This window comes from Thunnus thynnus, chromosome 4, assembly GCF_963924715.1.
Source record: "Thunnus thynnus chromosome 4, fThuThy2.1, whole genome shotgun sequence".
Taxonomy (NCBI): Eukaryota; Metazoa; Chordata; class Actinopteri; order Scombriformes; family Scombridae; genus Thunnus; species Thunnus thynnus.
The window spans coordinates 28,105,069-28,118,609 of record NC_089520.1 but is presented as its reverse complement, the minus strand read 5'-3'; the positions used below and the strand labels follow the sequence as shown (position 1 = coordinate 28,118,609).

At 40.0% G+C, this 13,541-nt stretch overlaps 1 protein-coding gene and 2 non-coding genes across 4 annotated transcripts in view; 2 read left to right on the top strand and 1 right to left on the bottom strand.

Annotated features, from left to right (window-relative positions):
- Positions 1–4,184: 4,184 nt before the first annotated feature.
- fgd5a (FYVE, RhoGEF and PH domain containing 5a) overlaps positions 4,185–13,541 on the bottom strand; it is a 31,713-nt gene continuing 22,356 nt past the window's right edge. Inside the window, exons 11-21 of one of the 2 annotated variants that reach the window (XM_067588064.1) lie at positions 13,279–13,350; positions 13,033–13,101; positions 10,051–10,134; positions 9,864–9,943; positions 9,640–9,736; positions 9,153–9,290; positions 8,834–8,936; positions 8,550–8,686; positions 7,872–8,000; positions 7,346–7,500; positions 4,185–5,907 (exon numbers count right to left, since the gene is read on the bottom strand). In XM_067588064.1, coding sequence (XP_067444165.1) covers positions 5,871–5,907; positions 7,346–7,500; positions 7,872–8,000; positions 8,550–8,686; positions 8,834–8,936; positions 9,153–9,290; positions 9,640–9,736; positions 9,864–9,943; positions 10,051–10,134; positions 13,033–13,101; positions 13,279–13,350 — 1,101 coding nt within the window. In that variant the 3' untranslated portion in view covers positions 4,185–5,870. The remainder of the gene's footprint in view (positions 5,908–7,345; positions 7,501–7,871; positions 8,001–8,549; positions 8,687–8,833; positions 8,937–9,152; positions 9,291–9,639; positions 9,737–9,863; positions 9,944–10,050; positions 10,135–13,032; positions 13,102–13,278; positions 13,351–13,541) is intronic. The other variant, XM_067588065.1, reaches the window with a different exon arrangement.
- trnae-cuc (transfer RNA glutamic acid (anticodon CUC)) lies at positions 6,989–7,060 on the top strand. The gene has a single exon. It is a non-coding gene; the product is annotated as a tRNA-Glu (tRNA).
- On the top strand, positions 8,238–8,309 carry trnae-cuc (transfer RNA glutamic acid (anticodon CUC)). Its single transcript has one exon. It is a non-coding gene; the product is annotated as a tRNA-Glu (tRNA).

Below are 13,541 nucleotides of genomic sequence, written 5' to 3'. Positions count from 1 at the left end.
ACTATCACAGACTTTTGATCAGTCAGCTCTGTCTGCTCCTCCCATCAAATAAAAAAACTGCCTCTGGCTTTCTTAACTGATATCCAGTGGATTTGCACTTCTACTACCCCTCCCTGTATGTGTCTTGCATTGTGGTTCAACAGGAACTACATCAAACTGGGGAAGTAAGATTCCGTCCCAAGCACGAGCAAACAAGATTTTCTCATCATCATCACCCTCTGAAGTAGGAAAAGTAGGTCAGAGGGTTTACTGATGTCACAAGATATGTGATGGTGATAAAGCTCATTTCTTACTAACACCTAGGATTGCAAAATAACCAGTTGCAGCTTTAAAGTTATAATTAGAGACAACATTGTCTGCTATAAGAAGTACGTCTTGTGGTTTAACCAGTTTGTTCACTTCAGAAGGGATAATCTTGACTTGTTGCGTCTCAATGGGTTATGCAATTTCGCAGTGAAACACAACATGACACAGTAGACAGTGTATGAAACTACTAGGTTCATAGTTACTGTGTGAATTAGACTTGTATGTGTGCACTGGACCCAGACGGTTCCTGTTGTGATGGCCATTTCTGCCATCCCAGCGGTGCCAGGGCAAACATCATAGTGAGTAATGAGAGGAACAGAGAGAGAGGGAGGGAGGGAGGGAGGGATGAAAAAACAATCCCTAAAAAAGGAGAGAAACGGTCCTTTCATCAAGAGACATGCCACAGACTAAATCTGCCTTTCTCTATCTGTCCTCATTTCTCTCTCCCTCTCTCTCTTCTAGCTTTTTTTTTTCAGTTCTTCATCTTACACTCGCCCCCTCTTCTTTGCTGTACGCCTTTTTCATGTTTCAATGCTGGGAACTGCATGCTCTTAGAGAAAGAGAAGTTCAACAGTTTCTTCTTTCAAATGGCCTTGTGGTAAACCAGATCACTTTTTTAGACAGAAATGGGGTTGGCTTAGTCCATACATGGCGACACGAAGGAGGAAAAACATTGTGTTATATGGTGGTTTATCTATAAGAACAGCGTAACCATGCTTTCCTCTTTTAGCCACTGTCAAACTGACTTTACACTCCAGTGGTGATAAGTATTCCAACAGCACATCTACAAGTGTTTGTGTTGTCTCTAAGTTTAAAGATGTTGCGCCACCAGAGCAGATAACACACACAGCCTGAATATCAACAGGGCTTTTGTACATATTCTTGTGTATATTAAGTGTACTCAGCTGCTTACTTATCCTCTATTGAGTGAATTAGCATCAGACAAGAACAAAGAGCAGATGGAACACTTCCTCTTCAGAAGTACCTTTACCTCACAGTTTGGTCAGGTGTGTCTGTCTACAGTGTTTTGAGATTACAGAATGGAAAGTTGCTAAACTGCTCACACTGGCTCTGTGTTAGACTTGTTGTCAATGTAGACTAGTCAGCCAGAGCAGAATGGTCCCTTTGACATTCCAGCATAAATATGATTTAAAATATAATTGAAACATTAATCAATTTTTCCAATCAACTCTCACCTCACTCTTTCACTTTGCCTACGTCATCCGTTATCTATTTTACAAATTCTGAACATTCTTGCCTACATAGGATTGGCGTTTTGGCAGTGCACTACAGACCCTCTCTATTGAGTTTATTGGCCTTCTGGATGTGGATTTGAAACTTTCCGAGTGTGTACAAAGAAGAGCTTTCCTTTCCCTATTTTTAGAGGTTTCTTATGTTTTGCCGAGGCTACAGGAATGGAAGGCTATTGATTCGAGCATGCAGGCACTTATGTAATCACTCTTTGCATCTCTGACTCTCCGGGTACTAAGGTTTTCTGAATGTGTTTGCATGTGTGTGAGAGACTGTGTGGCTGCGTTCATGCTCCCGTGAAGACGAGATGTGGAACAAGGTGTCTTTAACTTTCAGGTGCTTGACGGGAATGAACAACTTTCCCTGCTTTTAATGCCTTTCTCACTTCTCTCTCTTTCTTTTGTTAATACGAGTTAATATTGGGTCAGTGACACTCGTGGGATCATGTATCTAGAGCAACCCCAATCTTCCTATTTTCTGTTCTGCCTACTTTCTGACTGACGTGCAATCACTTCATCTTTACACATCTAATTGGAAATGATCTTTTAGTCTTGATCCCTGCATCCAGTAACACTCTCCTCGGAAAACATCCTCCTCTCTTTCCTTCTATGTCTCTTCTTATCTCAGTTCCTTATTATCAAGATGGATCATAATGAGCAAATCAAATGCCTGTTTTGAATTATCAAAGGACCTGTGCTGGCTGATAAATTAAAGCCACATGCTTTTTCTTTTCTTCGCTGTAAGCTCTCACATCAAGCCTGCTCTAGTTCATTCTCAGTCATTAATATTGCAGATGTTGAAAAAGAAATAGGCCAAAATGTTTTGTGCTGTTTCTTTGTCTTTAAATATTTATGCCATCTTTCCTGGTCATGGTCCACCGCTGTCTGACTTGGTTGTTTTGGCTCTGTAGAACTCGGTATAACTAATTGACTTATCTGAGTCAGGCTGTGTTACCCAGCAGTCTGGCTGTGGCTGGGAAATGAGAAGCCTGGAGAAAGGAAAAGTTGATTATGGTTTGAACTGACAGTGGTGTACTTTATATTTGGCCAAATTACATGTGCAACAATGTAACAGTTAGCAGTAATGATGTGTAATCCCTCTGGGTTATAGAAATAGGTCACATTAATTTGACCTCAAATTAAAGTGCAACACTTGAGCCAATCAATGTAGTGAGAATGACAGCATGCAGTATTGTCAAATTCTGATTTAGCTTGATTGATGCACATTAAGTATTTCTTGGTTTTAGTAGGGGCATCTTAGGCTGACAAGAGGCTCTGAAGCCTCCTGACATCACAATAGATAAGGGTTTGGAGACTTACTCCATGGCCTGTAGCTATTAATGGACATAACACTGCTTGTTGCAAGATGAGGATTGGGAACTTGTTGACTGCATGTTTCTGTAACCACTCAAAGTCACCCTCTCTTCCCAGACTTTTTCCAACTGATAACATCAAAAAATAGCTATCAAAATAAGAAGTGCTCACAAGGGTTTCGCAAATGTATTCTAAAAATCAAGTTCGATAAATTCACTACAAACCAGCTACATCATGTCCAGAGTCAAGTGAATTTAAATCATTACTGTCACTCAGGTGTCACTGCTTAAATTGTGAAAGACTCAGTGTAACCGTTGCATAAGAGAAGAAATCTGGATGATACACATCACACTATGCAAATAATAATCAGACATCCTGTTTTTCTCATTCTCTCTCTAATACTTTGATTTTCTATTAATTTTTGTATCAGTATTTATTAATTGATATATATATATATATATATATATATATATGTATGTATATATATTATATTACAATATATTGCAGTACTAACTTAACTATACAAGTGAAATTTTCATCATAATTATTTTCTCTCTAAACTTAAACACCCTCACACCTATTGTGTGTTGGTTCACAGTTATGCAGCAGGAGGAACTGCGAGGTTTGAGTCATCAGCATGTCTGATTCAGTCCAACAAAGATCTGAGATCTGCCATGATATACTGCTGTCCCCTGCTGGATAAAAGAGATATGGCTCTATACTGTGTTTACCAGTACCATTAACAGCAGAGACACACAGGAACAGTGTTTTGTATTTATCACCGACAGGAAATAAGCACAACATGAACACCTGTTCATGTTGTGCTAATACAATTCAAAGCAAAAACCCTGCAATAAATACTGCTTTGACTGAAGCTCATAATTATAGCTATAGTTATACAGACAGGAACTGATTGAACTCCACGGCAATTTTGAGTGAGCATTTTCGCTGTACTGTATTGCATCATATTTTAAGATGTTCCGATTTTTCTATCACCCCATACACAAGTAGATAGAGGTGTTGGATAGAGAGACAGATGATAAAATGCAATCAAGTTTAACAAACTACAGCCTTATATTTATCATGTAGATGAAGCTTATGACATAGTCTCAACAAAAAAGGAACATAGCACTTCACAGAAGTGCTATATATACAGGGGCTATTGTATTTGAATGGGTATCATAATACAGGTGTCATAATACAAGTGTTCATGTTATTTTGTCCGTTCAGTTTATCTTGAATAAATCATAATGAAGAAACAGATTCATATTTAAAGAAAGGCAGTGTAGTATATATGTTGTCTGGACGTACACATTGTGTAAAATTTTAAGGAAGTTTATTTTTATATGTATCTATATACATAAACATTTACATTTACAATGCACTATATGCAAGAGGTACAATCCATAATAACACTATAGCCAATAAGAAATCAATAAGAAACAGGTAGAAAAACTGAACAGTGATTGATGAACACAAGTGTGCTTTCGAAATAATCCAGTTTGACGGCATGAAGAAGCACATTTAGTACAGCTGCATTCTGAATGGAGCACATCATGTTATTTAAGAGAAAGTGTGGATGTTTGATCCTGTTAGAAGTTAAGTAACGAATGAAACTGTGATGAGTTTCCATGAGCGGCTCAGATGACTCTGACACTGAAAGGTTATAGGTAGTTTGACAATGGCTTTTTTTTCAGCAGTTTCCAACAAGTCAGAGTAGTTAAAGTATGATTTTATCCAGCAGTGTATATACAGAATGAAGGCATTAATAAAAATGGCACAATAGTATATTCTTATGTTACTGGGCTGTAACTGAATTGTTCAAAATACTAGAAGGTTAAAGGATATAAGAGTAGATAAAAAGCAAATGTTACCAAGGTCTCTTCTGGAGAAATGACAGTAGTACAGTACTGTGATAAACAAACGAGGAGTACAATTTCATTTCAGGCACATTCATCATCAATTGCAAATTGCACTGCATTCAACTGGAAGAAATAAATTGGCACTTTAGAAATGTGTAACAAATTTTTTAAAAAGATTTCAAAACCTACAGATTCAAATACAAAGTACGTTTGAAAGTGTTCATCATTATAGAAATACTATTGAGTGGTTGGCATGCTGAGGGTCATTCCATAGCTTTGTAACACTGTGTAAAACTTCACAAGAAATATAATGTACACACACTGTGATGGTTAAAATGACCTCTCACTCAGAACATCATGAAACACCATTTCTATACAAATACATCATATAATTCACTTCGATATCTGCAGTGTATACTTCACAATATATATTCAGAATACCAAACATCTCTTAAGATATTCTAAAATGGTGAATTATTTTCCTTTTTACTAGCTGCTAATACTACTATGGAGCAAAGGTTTGTTTTTGATATTTTTGCTAAGTGATGTTATATCCATCACAGGACACAGGCTGAAAGTGTCTCGTGTATGAAAATGGAGAACATGATGTTCTCCTGCAGGACAAAAAGAGTGGTTTAATAATCCAGTGGAAACTCAGGTAAAACCGTAATACAGCAAAGTTGGAAAAGTTGCAGACTTGGAGAGCAAGCTTTTGTGGGATGGCCCACCTAAAAAAGGTGAAACAGAAGGTATAAAATTTTCTTAGATGAAGCATTTGATGTATCCGAGTTGCTCCTGAAAAGTGAAGGCTCCTGTGAACTCTGCTGGATCAGCGCATTGTGAGCCAAAAGGTTTTCTGGTGATAGATTATACTCCAACAAGAGGTTTTCACTTCTCTCCACATACAGTAGTTGCATCCTTCAGACTCTCTCCACTTTTACCTCCCTACCATTAGGTGGCAGGCTTGTCTAAGATTCCTCTGGTGATTAAATTCTCATATAATATTCCGCAACAGGCAAGACGTGACATATCCTGACAGATGGTGTGACTTCAGATACAGCAGGTAGCTATGTTGTTCTCCGTAGAGGAGTTGTAGCAGTCATGGACAGCAGGGCTTGTTCATTTAACTGAGCAGGTGCTATAAAACAGTAGCCTCCTCCATGGCATTGACCCATCTGAAATACAAGGAAAAGGATCTTTAGACTTTTTAACGCAATGAAGCATGTTAGTGTTGATTTACTAATCACAGGGAGTACTACTTCTTCCGTCCTCTGGGTTTATCTTGGGCTTGGAGATTACCATTTTTACTGGAAAGCTTGAATTACAAACTGGGGTTGAGTTTGAAAGATGTGGAAATGGAGGACAGATAAAGAGCTAATGGTTGCATTATGTGGAACGAAGGATCCAGTGTCTTTTAAGCTTGACTCTTTCTAATACACTCTAATACATCTTTTGCAAGTTCCCCAACTTAATGAAAATTAGTACTTACATCCAGCATTAAAAAATACAGCTCCCTTTTGCACAGTTTAGAGCACTTTTGTTAAGTGCTGTATTAAGATAAATGACATAGAAATATTACATTACTAACATATTTTCTACTTGCACCTTCAGCTTCCTGCAAAGTCTCAGATAAGCCATATCAGTACACACCTTTAAAAAGCATCTTAAAACCCATTTGTTTCTTTTTCTTGATTTTATAAACCAATGTTTTGTTGTTTGCACACTTTACTCTCCTTTTATATTTTGTATTCTGTTTCTCTTTGAAGTAAGATTAAGTTTGCAGAGATAAACAAGGGTGATTGGTTACAGTCTGGGAAAGCCACTTGTGATCAAAACAATGCTATACTAAAGCATGTTGTCATCTTTAATCATTTTAATTTTCCCTTCTCTCAGTTTAACATGTTTAACATTTTTAAGGTTCTTGTGTTGAATATACACAAGAACCTTAAATCAACAAAATGCAAAAGCTTTGCAAACTTCAAAATACGAGACCAGATCATGGAATTACAACTGCAGTAATTTTATTTTAGGTTGTAAAAAACAAACAGACAAATAAACCAAAATAAATAATATCAACACTCATGGAAGCACTCTGACTACCACTTCGGACAGCTGTCTTCTGCAAGATATACAACTTGTATGGGAGTGTGAGGAAGGTGCACTATTAGGGCACATTGTTGTATAACACACAGGACAATGGATCCTCCCTGCCTGCTGTCACACATAACAAACATGCCAAAACCTGCACTGTATAGCTCCCTGGTGGTCTAGTGGTTAGGATTCGGCGCTCTCACCGCCGCGGCCCGGGTTCGATTCCCGGTCAGGGAACGTTATTTACTTACATTAAATGTGTAATGTACAACATAGTAGCAGTTGTTGTATGTGCTAAAATGTGCATGTTTTCATTCCAACCAATGATTACACTTCAATATGATGCCACTGGCCTTGTTGAAACATTACAGAATCATATTTGCAACTGGAAAGTAAATAATTGTGTATGGTGGATTGTGCTCAAAATCAAGTAAACAGTGTTCGATTCCCGGTCAGGGAATGTGCTTTTAGTAGGTATTAAATGGAAGGTAGAAATAAAAATCTCAGTTGAGTGATGCTGACCTGCGTGCAGTGTGTTGATCATCGGCCCTGAAGGTGTAGTAGAGGGTCTTCTTGTGGTAGAGATGGAACACGTTGCTGCTTTCCTCTCCCTCGGGCCTCTCAGTCAGCTTGATGGTGAAGCCTTGCAGAGGTAGACTCTCTGAAGCCACTTTATCCTGAAGAAACCAGAGGGAAGATGTCGAGCACAGATATGTAAGTTAAAAAACACCAATCTTGCTGTCAGCAGCGATATGTGAATAACAAATGTTTCATGCGTTAAGAAGAACAAAGCTGTGTAACATTCAGATGCATACTTGTAAAGAGAAAGAGAGAGCACAGAGAGTCCCTTGATTAGTTGCATAAAGTCTACAAGTCTGGCCAGGAGGAAAAGTTGAAAAGTGGAAATATAGCCATTAAATAGTTCTGTATGAAATTTGGACCAGATGTGAAGAAGAAGGATAGACAAAGGTTGTGCGTCTGTGATTGAGTGATCATGAGAGTGTTTGAGTGTTTTGGGGCTGGTGTGGGAGACTCTGTGCCCCCTCACCTCACGGGCTGTGAAGGTGTAGAGCACCTTGTCTTTGAGGAGGAACCATAGCCGCTTCCACTTCCTCTTGCTCTTCTTCCGGCGTTGTAGGCTACCACTCATGGTTGAACCCTCCACGCCAAGCGACACCTGAGGAACCACAAACTACAAAATAACCATCTGCTCAAATCTAGTCTTTTATTACAGGAGCATTACACTCCTCTTGATTTGTCTAACCCCTGAGGGTAAGCAGATTGGTAAAAAAAAAAAAGCATATAGCAAACCCTACTGGCAGCTTTTGTGCATTACATCCTAATATCTCCATCTGATCAGTTGTCATAAATGCCAGACATTCCAGTAGACAAGCTTGACACGCTCATGTACAGCTCCCTGGTGGTCTAGTGGTTAGGATTCGGCGCTCTCACCGCCGCGGCCCGGGTTCGATTCCCGGTCAGGGAACATTATTTACTTACATAAAGTGTGTAATGTACAACATATGAGAGTAGCAGTTAAGGTATGTGCTAAAAATTAGCATGTTTTCATTCCAACCAACGACTATACTTCAATATGATATCACTGGCCTTGTTGAAACATTACAGAATCATATTTGCACCTGGAAAGTAAATAACTGTATATGATGGATTGTGCTCAAAATCAAGTAAACAAGCTGCCATATTTGGGGGAAGAAAGACTTGTCACCTGGTTGAGAGAGGAGGTGCTCTTCCTGCTCTTCCACAGACTCGGAGGCTGCAGGCTTTGGAAGACAGCAGAGAGGGGACGACTAGCCCGGTGAGTCCGAGGACTGGAATTACCGCACGCCCCTGACACACTGCCACCTACAGACAAACAAACACACACACACACACACACACACACAGAGTTAAAATCATGTCAAAGAGGAAGAAATCAAAGATAACAATGTTCTTACTGTATCCCCCTCCATTTATTCAAGTACTCCTCTCATACAGAAAGCTGAGATTCACCTCTTTTCCTGAGCTCGGCATAGCAGTGGTCACACACTTTGGCCACCCTGTCTTTGAGGTACTTTAGTGGGTATCTGTTCCTGGAACAAGCCCGGCACACCACCTGCTCAAAGAGACAGAATACAAAGAAAATTTACAAAACCATGGACTGCATCCATTTTCAGTGGGGTTCATTTGATGTCGTCGTAGTGAGATTTGACTAAAGGCACCATAAATAAATACTACTTAGGTCAATAATCTCCTAAAACTTGACCATCTCTTATGCAAAAACAAGACTGTATTAAAGAGTGATCACAAATGAGTCAAAGTAGTGTCTGACCTTGCCACAGGCGTTGCAATGATGTCGTCTGAGCGTGAGGCTGAAGTCAGATGTACAGTTCATGCACATCATTACATGAGACACTGGCACCAGTACAGGAGCAGCCTCACCCAGGGCCATCCACAACTTTTCACGGGCCTGTTGGGACAAGGTCGAGATGATGTTGACGTGTTAGAATCTGATGTATGACGTTTGAAGACACCAAGAACAAAGCTGGGTTTTACAAAACACACCTTAATATTACTTTTAGTTTCAGTTATGCTGTTGGTGTTTGCAGTAATTAGGGTGAATCACTATTTTTCAGTAATACAATTATTGTTTGCTCCAGTAAATAGATTATTTCTGTTAATTTTTAGTTTATACCAAAAACTAATGACCATCATCCACTGATTAAGTCTTCTGCCTCTTTTAGTTGATGCAGGAATTTTGTAAACCACCTTAAACAAAAAAGCTTTGTTATTTTCAGAGTGTAACTTCTTTTTCTGACCTCACTACAGGGTCCACCAAATGTACAGAGTCCTGCAGCATGGTCGGCTATGGCTCGACTCAGTGTGTGGAACCAGTCCTCCCTCTCTCCAACCGAGCTGAGAACAGGCACAGACAGACAATCATACCCAAAGCATCCACAGTCATTTTCAGGCGAAAAGAAGAAATTGTACCAGTCATTAAACAAATACATGCATTTTAGTGTTTTGGCAGTCAGATGCTCACCTGGCAGAGAGTGTAATGGTGATGTCAGACACCTCGATCCTAAGACAGTTCAGCACGTTGTCTAGGACAGGTTTGCTCACCTGTATGTGTAAGAGGGGCAAAAACACATCACAGCTCAGTCAACAAACCTTGTGGACAAATAAACTGGAGATGAGGTGAGAATGTCAGAGGTTAAAAGTCAATGTACCTTCATCCCAGACAGAGATAAAGTATTCTTAAGCCTGTATTTCCCATCTTGCTGTGGGTAGGTGTACAGCATTATATCATTCATCTGATGGAGGACACAGACAGAGAGACAAAATATTTATTATTAGTTATTCATTCATTTATTTAGTTTTTCAAAGCATAACATAGTAGGTTAATGACAACGTGAAATAATTAAAGAGTGAGTGACACCTCAATTCTCAGCTGTTCAGAATGTAATACCTCCTGATCACCACAAGGTGGTGGTGTTACCTTAATAGAAATATCTCAAATTGCAGCACAAAGCTCTTTGTTTATCCTTTCTTTCTTCAAAGCAACTTTCTGGGCTTAACTGTTTCAATTGCGTTTCCTTTCACAGAGCTCACAAATGTCTATGCAAGCCCAATTTCCCATGTATGCACACAACAAACTAAGGCGTTAAACGTGTTTATTTGCTTGTCAGACCAAAAGTATTGTGATCCCTTGAACACGCCGAGAGTCCATTGTGTTATGAGAGGTATTTCATTTCTTCCCAGACAAAAGAGATGACATCATTGGTCACACCTAATGTGTGCTCTAAACATCCGCTGGGGCCGTAAAGGCAGCATCCAGGAATTCTCCACCCTGCTCCGGGCTCCAGGCCTCCCCTCGCTCTCCCAGCCTTCTCAGGCTACACTGAGAACCAGGACTGGGTGGAACCGGCCACCTTCACCACAACAACAACAACACAAACAGCCGCAGTTACGGGTTCACTGGCTAACTGGCTGGAGACAAAACAGCGCATGATAGCCAAGCCTGAGCCCCGCCTGCGACCTCTGGGCCGCAGCCACCGCAATTTGTCCACTCCACCCTGCGCTGCTCATTTACTCGAAGATTCCTTCCACGGAAACCCGGCTGAGTGCCAACAGACTTCACAAACGACTTTCCCAGATGAGACACAACATGAAGACATTTTACTTTTTCAGGAGTAACATCTCATTTCATCCACTAACCCTTCACCACCCTTACCTGCCTCTTTCACTCAGTCTCTCTTTCCTCGGGCAGCTTTCTGGATCTCCATCTTCATCTTTCTAATCCCTTCACTGACTCATTCGGCCTGCTTTCTTTTCTTCTTTGAGCCCAGGCTTGTGAACAAGGTTGCCATTCTCTCTGCCGCTGAGGTGAGTGATGGCTTTCATCTTCACTGTTGTTTGGATTCTTTTTCCTTAAAAGCCCATAAATAACACCTGACCTACTGAAGCTGTCCACTTCTAGGAAGCCAATGGCTATATAACTCTAATAGCTTAGAGGTATCAACCACCAATCCCTTTTAGCTATTGCTCAACTGAAGTCTTGTTTAGAGGGTCTAGAAGAATGATGGAATGAAGCAAAATAAAAAAAGATAAGTATCTTCACATTGTATTCTATTTGGATCAACCAGTATAAGACAAAGTCATAAATGCTGCTCCTGCGGATTTGTAGCTTAAGCATAATTCATAACATGAGACAGCACTGATTGCACATGAAACAATAGAGTGGGCTTCTCTATTTCACGTTATGTGTTTGTCTAACACCCCCACACCCCTTCAACCTCCTCCACCTCCTCCTCCCTGCATTCTACAGGCTGTCTGGCCTTCACTTTGCTGTCAGTCCCCTCCCAATACACAGGAAGCCAGCATCCAGTGACCCACACCAAACATCCTGTAAGGAAGCGGGGCCCTGGAAAACAAGTCCTGAGAGGGGAGAAGAGGAGAGGAGAAGAGTGGAGAGGGAGGCCCTTGCTGGATGGGTGTGGTGCCTAGTGGAGGTCTTACAGCCTTGGCCTTGTGCCCCTCCCAACCTCACCACCTCCCAGACTGACCTCCGCCCAACATTCCCCCATATTTTTGCAGACCATGCTAGCTTTGTTTTCACCATCGATACAATAATAAAGCAGATGCCTTCTCTCCTGCAGTGGACCATGTAAAGTCATAGATGTAACAATGATTTAATAGCATAATGTCATACAAAGTTTAAACTGTAGTGAAGATCCAAAAGTGTCCAAAGTTACCAAATATATGAGGCTAAATTATGGGGAAATGTGTGTAAAATGATGCTCAAGACGTATGGAGTCATTGGTTTGAATTCACTCAGTGTAAACATCATATAACTTTAATGAAGAGTTGGACCACGCTGGTACAAAATATAGTGTCAGTTTTAACAACTTTAAATTAATAGTTTGACGTTTTGGGAAATACAGAAATATATTATTATTTGCCCAGAGTTAGATGAGAAGATCAATATCACATCTGTTAAATATCAAACTACAGCTAGCAGGTGGTTAACTTAGCTTAGCATCAAGACTGGAAACAGAGGGAAACAGCTAGCCTAGCTCTGTCTGAAGGTAACAAAATCTGCCTCCCAGCAACTCTAAAGCTCACTGATTAACACATTATATTTTGTTTATTTAATCCATATAAAAACCCTCACCTTGAGGTTGCCTAGCAACAAACAGAAACTACTGGTCTGTTACCTTTGTTTCCATTTCTTTTGATATGTAATTGCATTGTGTATTTTGTTTTTATGTCTGTGAAGCACTTTTTAAACTTGTTTTTGAAAAGTGCTATATAAACAAAGTTTATTATTATTATATTATTATTACAAGAAGTCACTGCGACCAGTCAGGAAATAGGAAAGCACTTAAAGCTCCATAAATAAGATATAAGTTGTTAATTAGTGATCTTTGGACAGAGTCAGTCTAGCTGTTTCCCTCTGCTTCCAGTCTTTATGCTAACCTGAGCTGCTGGCCCTAGTTTTTGCTTTAATATACATGAGAGCAGTATCAATTTTCTCAAGTAACTCTTGGCAAGAAAGTGAATAAGCATATTTATGAAAGTGTCAACCTGTTACTTCAGAACTACATGGGAATAGATGAAAACAGTACTTTAAAGGGTTAAACACTGGCTTTAATGTCTTGTAATGTGTCTGATATGATAAAATTACTGTGGTATGGAAAGAAGATTATTACCAGAAATAAATGTCGGGGCTGCCGGCTTTTCCTTGAGACCTTCATAAGTGTGCCCTCTTTGACAAACATCTGCCAAAAGAATTGAAACATCAGAAAAGCATGTTAGGCCGTCAAATTGCTGCTTTCATTAATTATGTGTTTCTTAGATCCTGTGAAGGTCAATAGGGACTGGTCATCAGATATCATTACATAATAACGTGTTGCTATGATTTGATACTGAAACTGTAATGCTGGCCAGACACTTACCCTTCCGTGCTTCAGGAGGTCCCTCTTGCCTTTCATGCTGTACTCTATGTGGACCAGACGCAGCAAGTTCTCCTGAGGTGGAGGAGAGAGCAAAGAGATGGAGGGTGATTATCCAGCGATGGACAAGGGAAGAAACAGAGAATGAAACCGTCCCTGTTTGTATGTGAATGAAAGAGAGGGGGGCGGAAAGGGATGTGATACTGAAAACTGAATAGGGGGGTACAGAGATAGAGGGAGCCTGTGTTTCCACTGTCTGTCAGCCT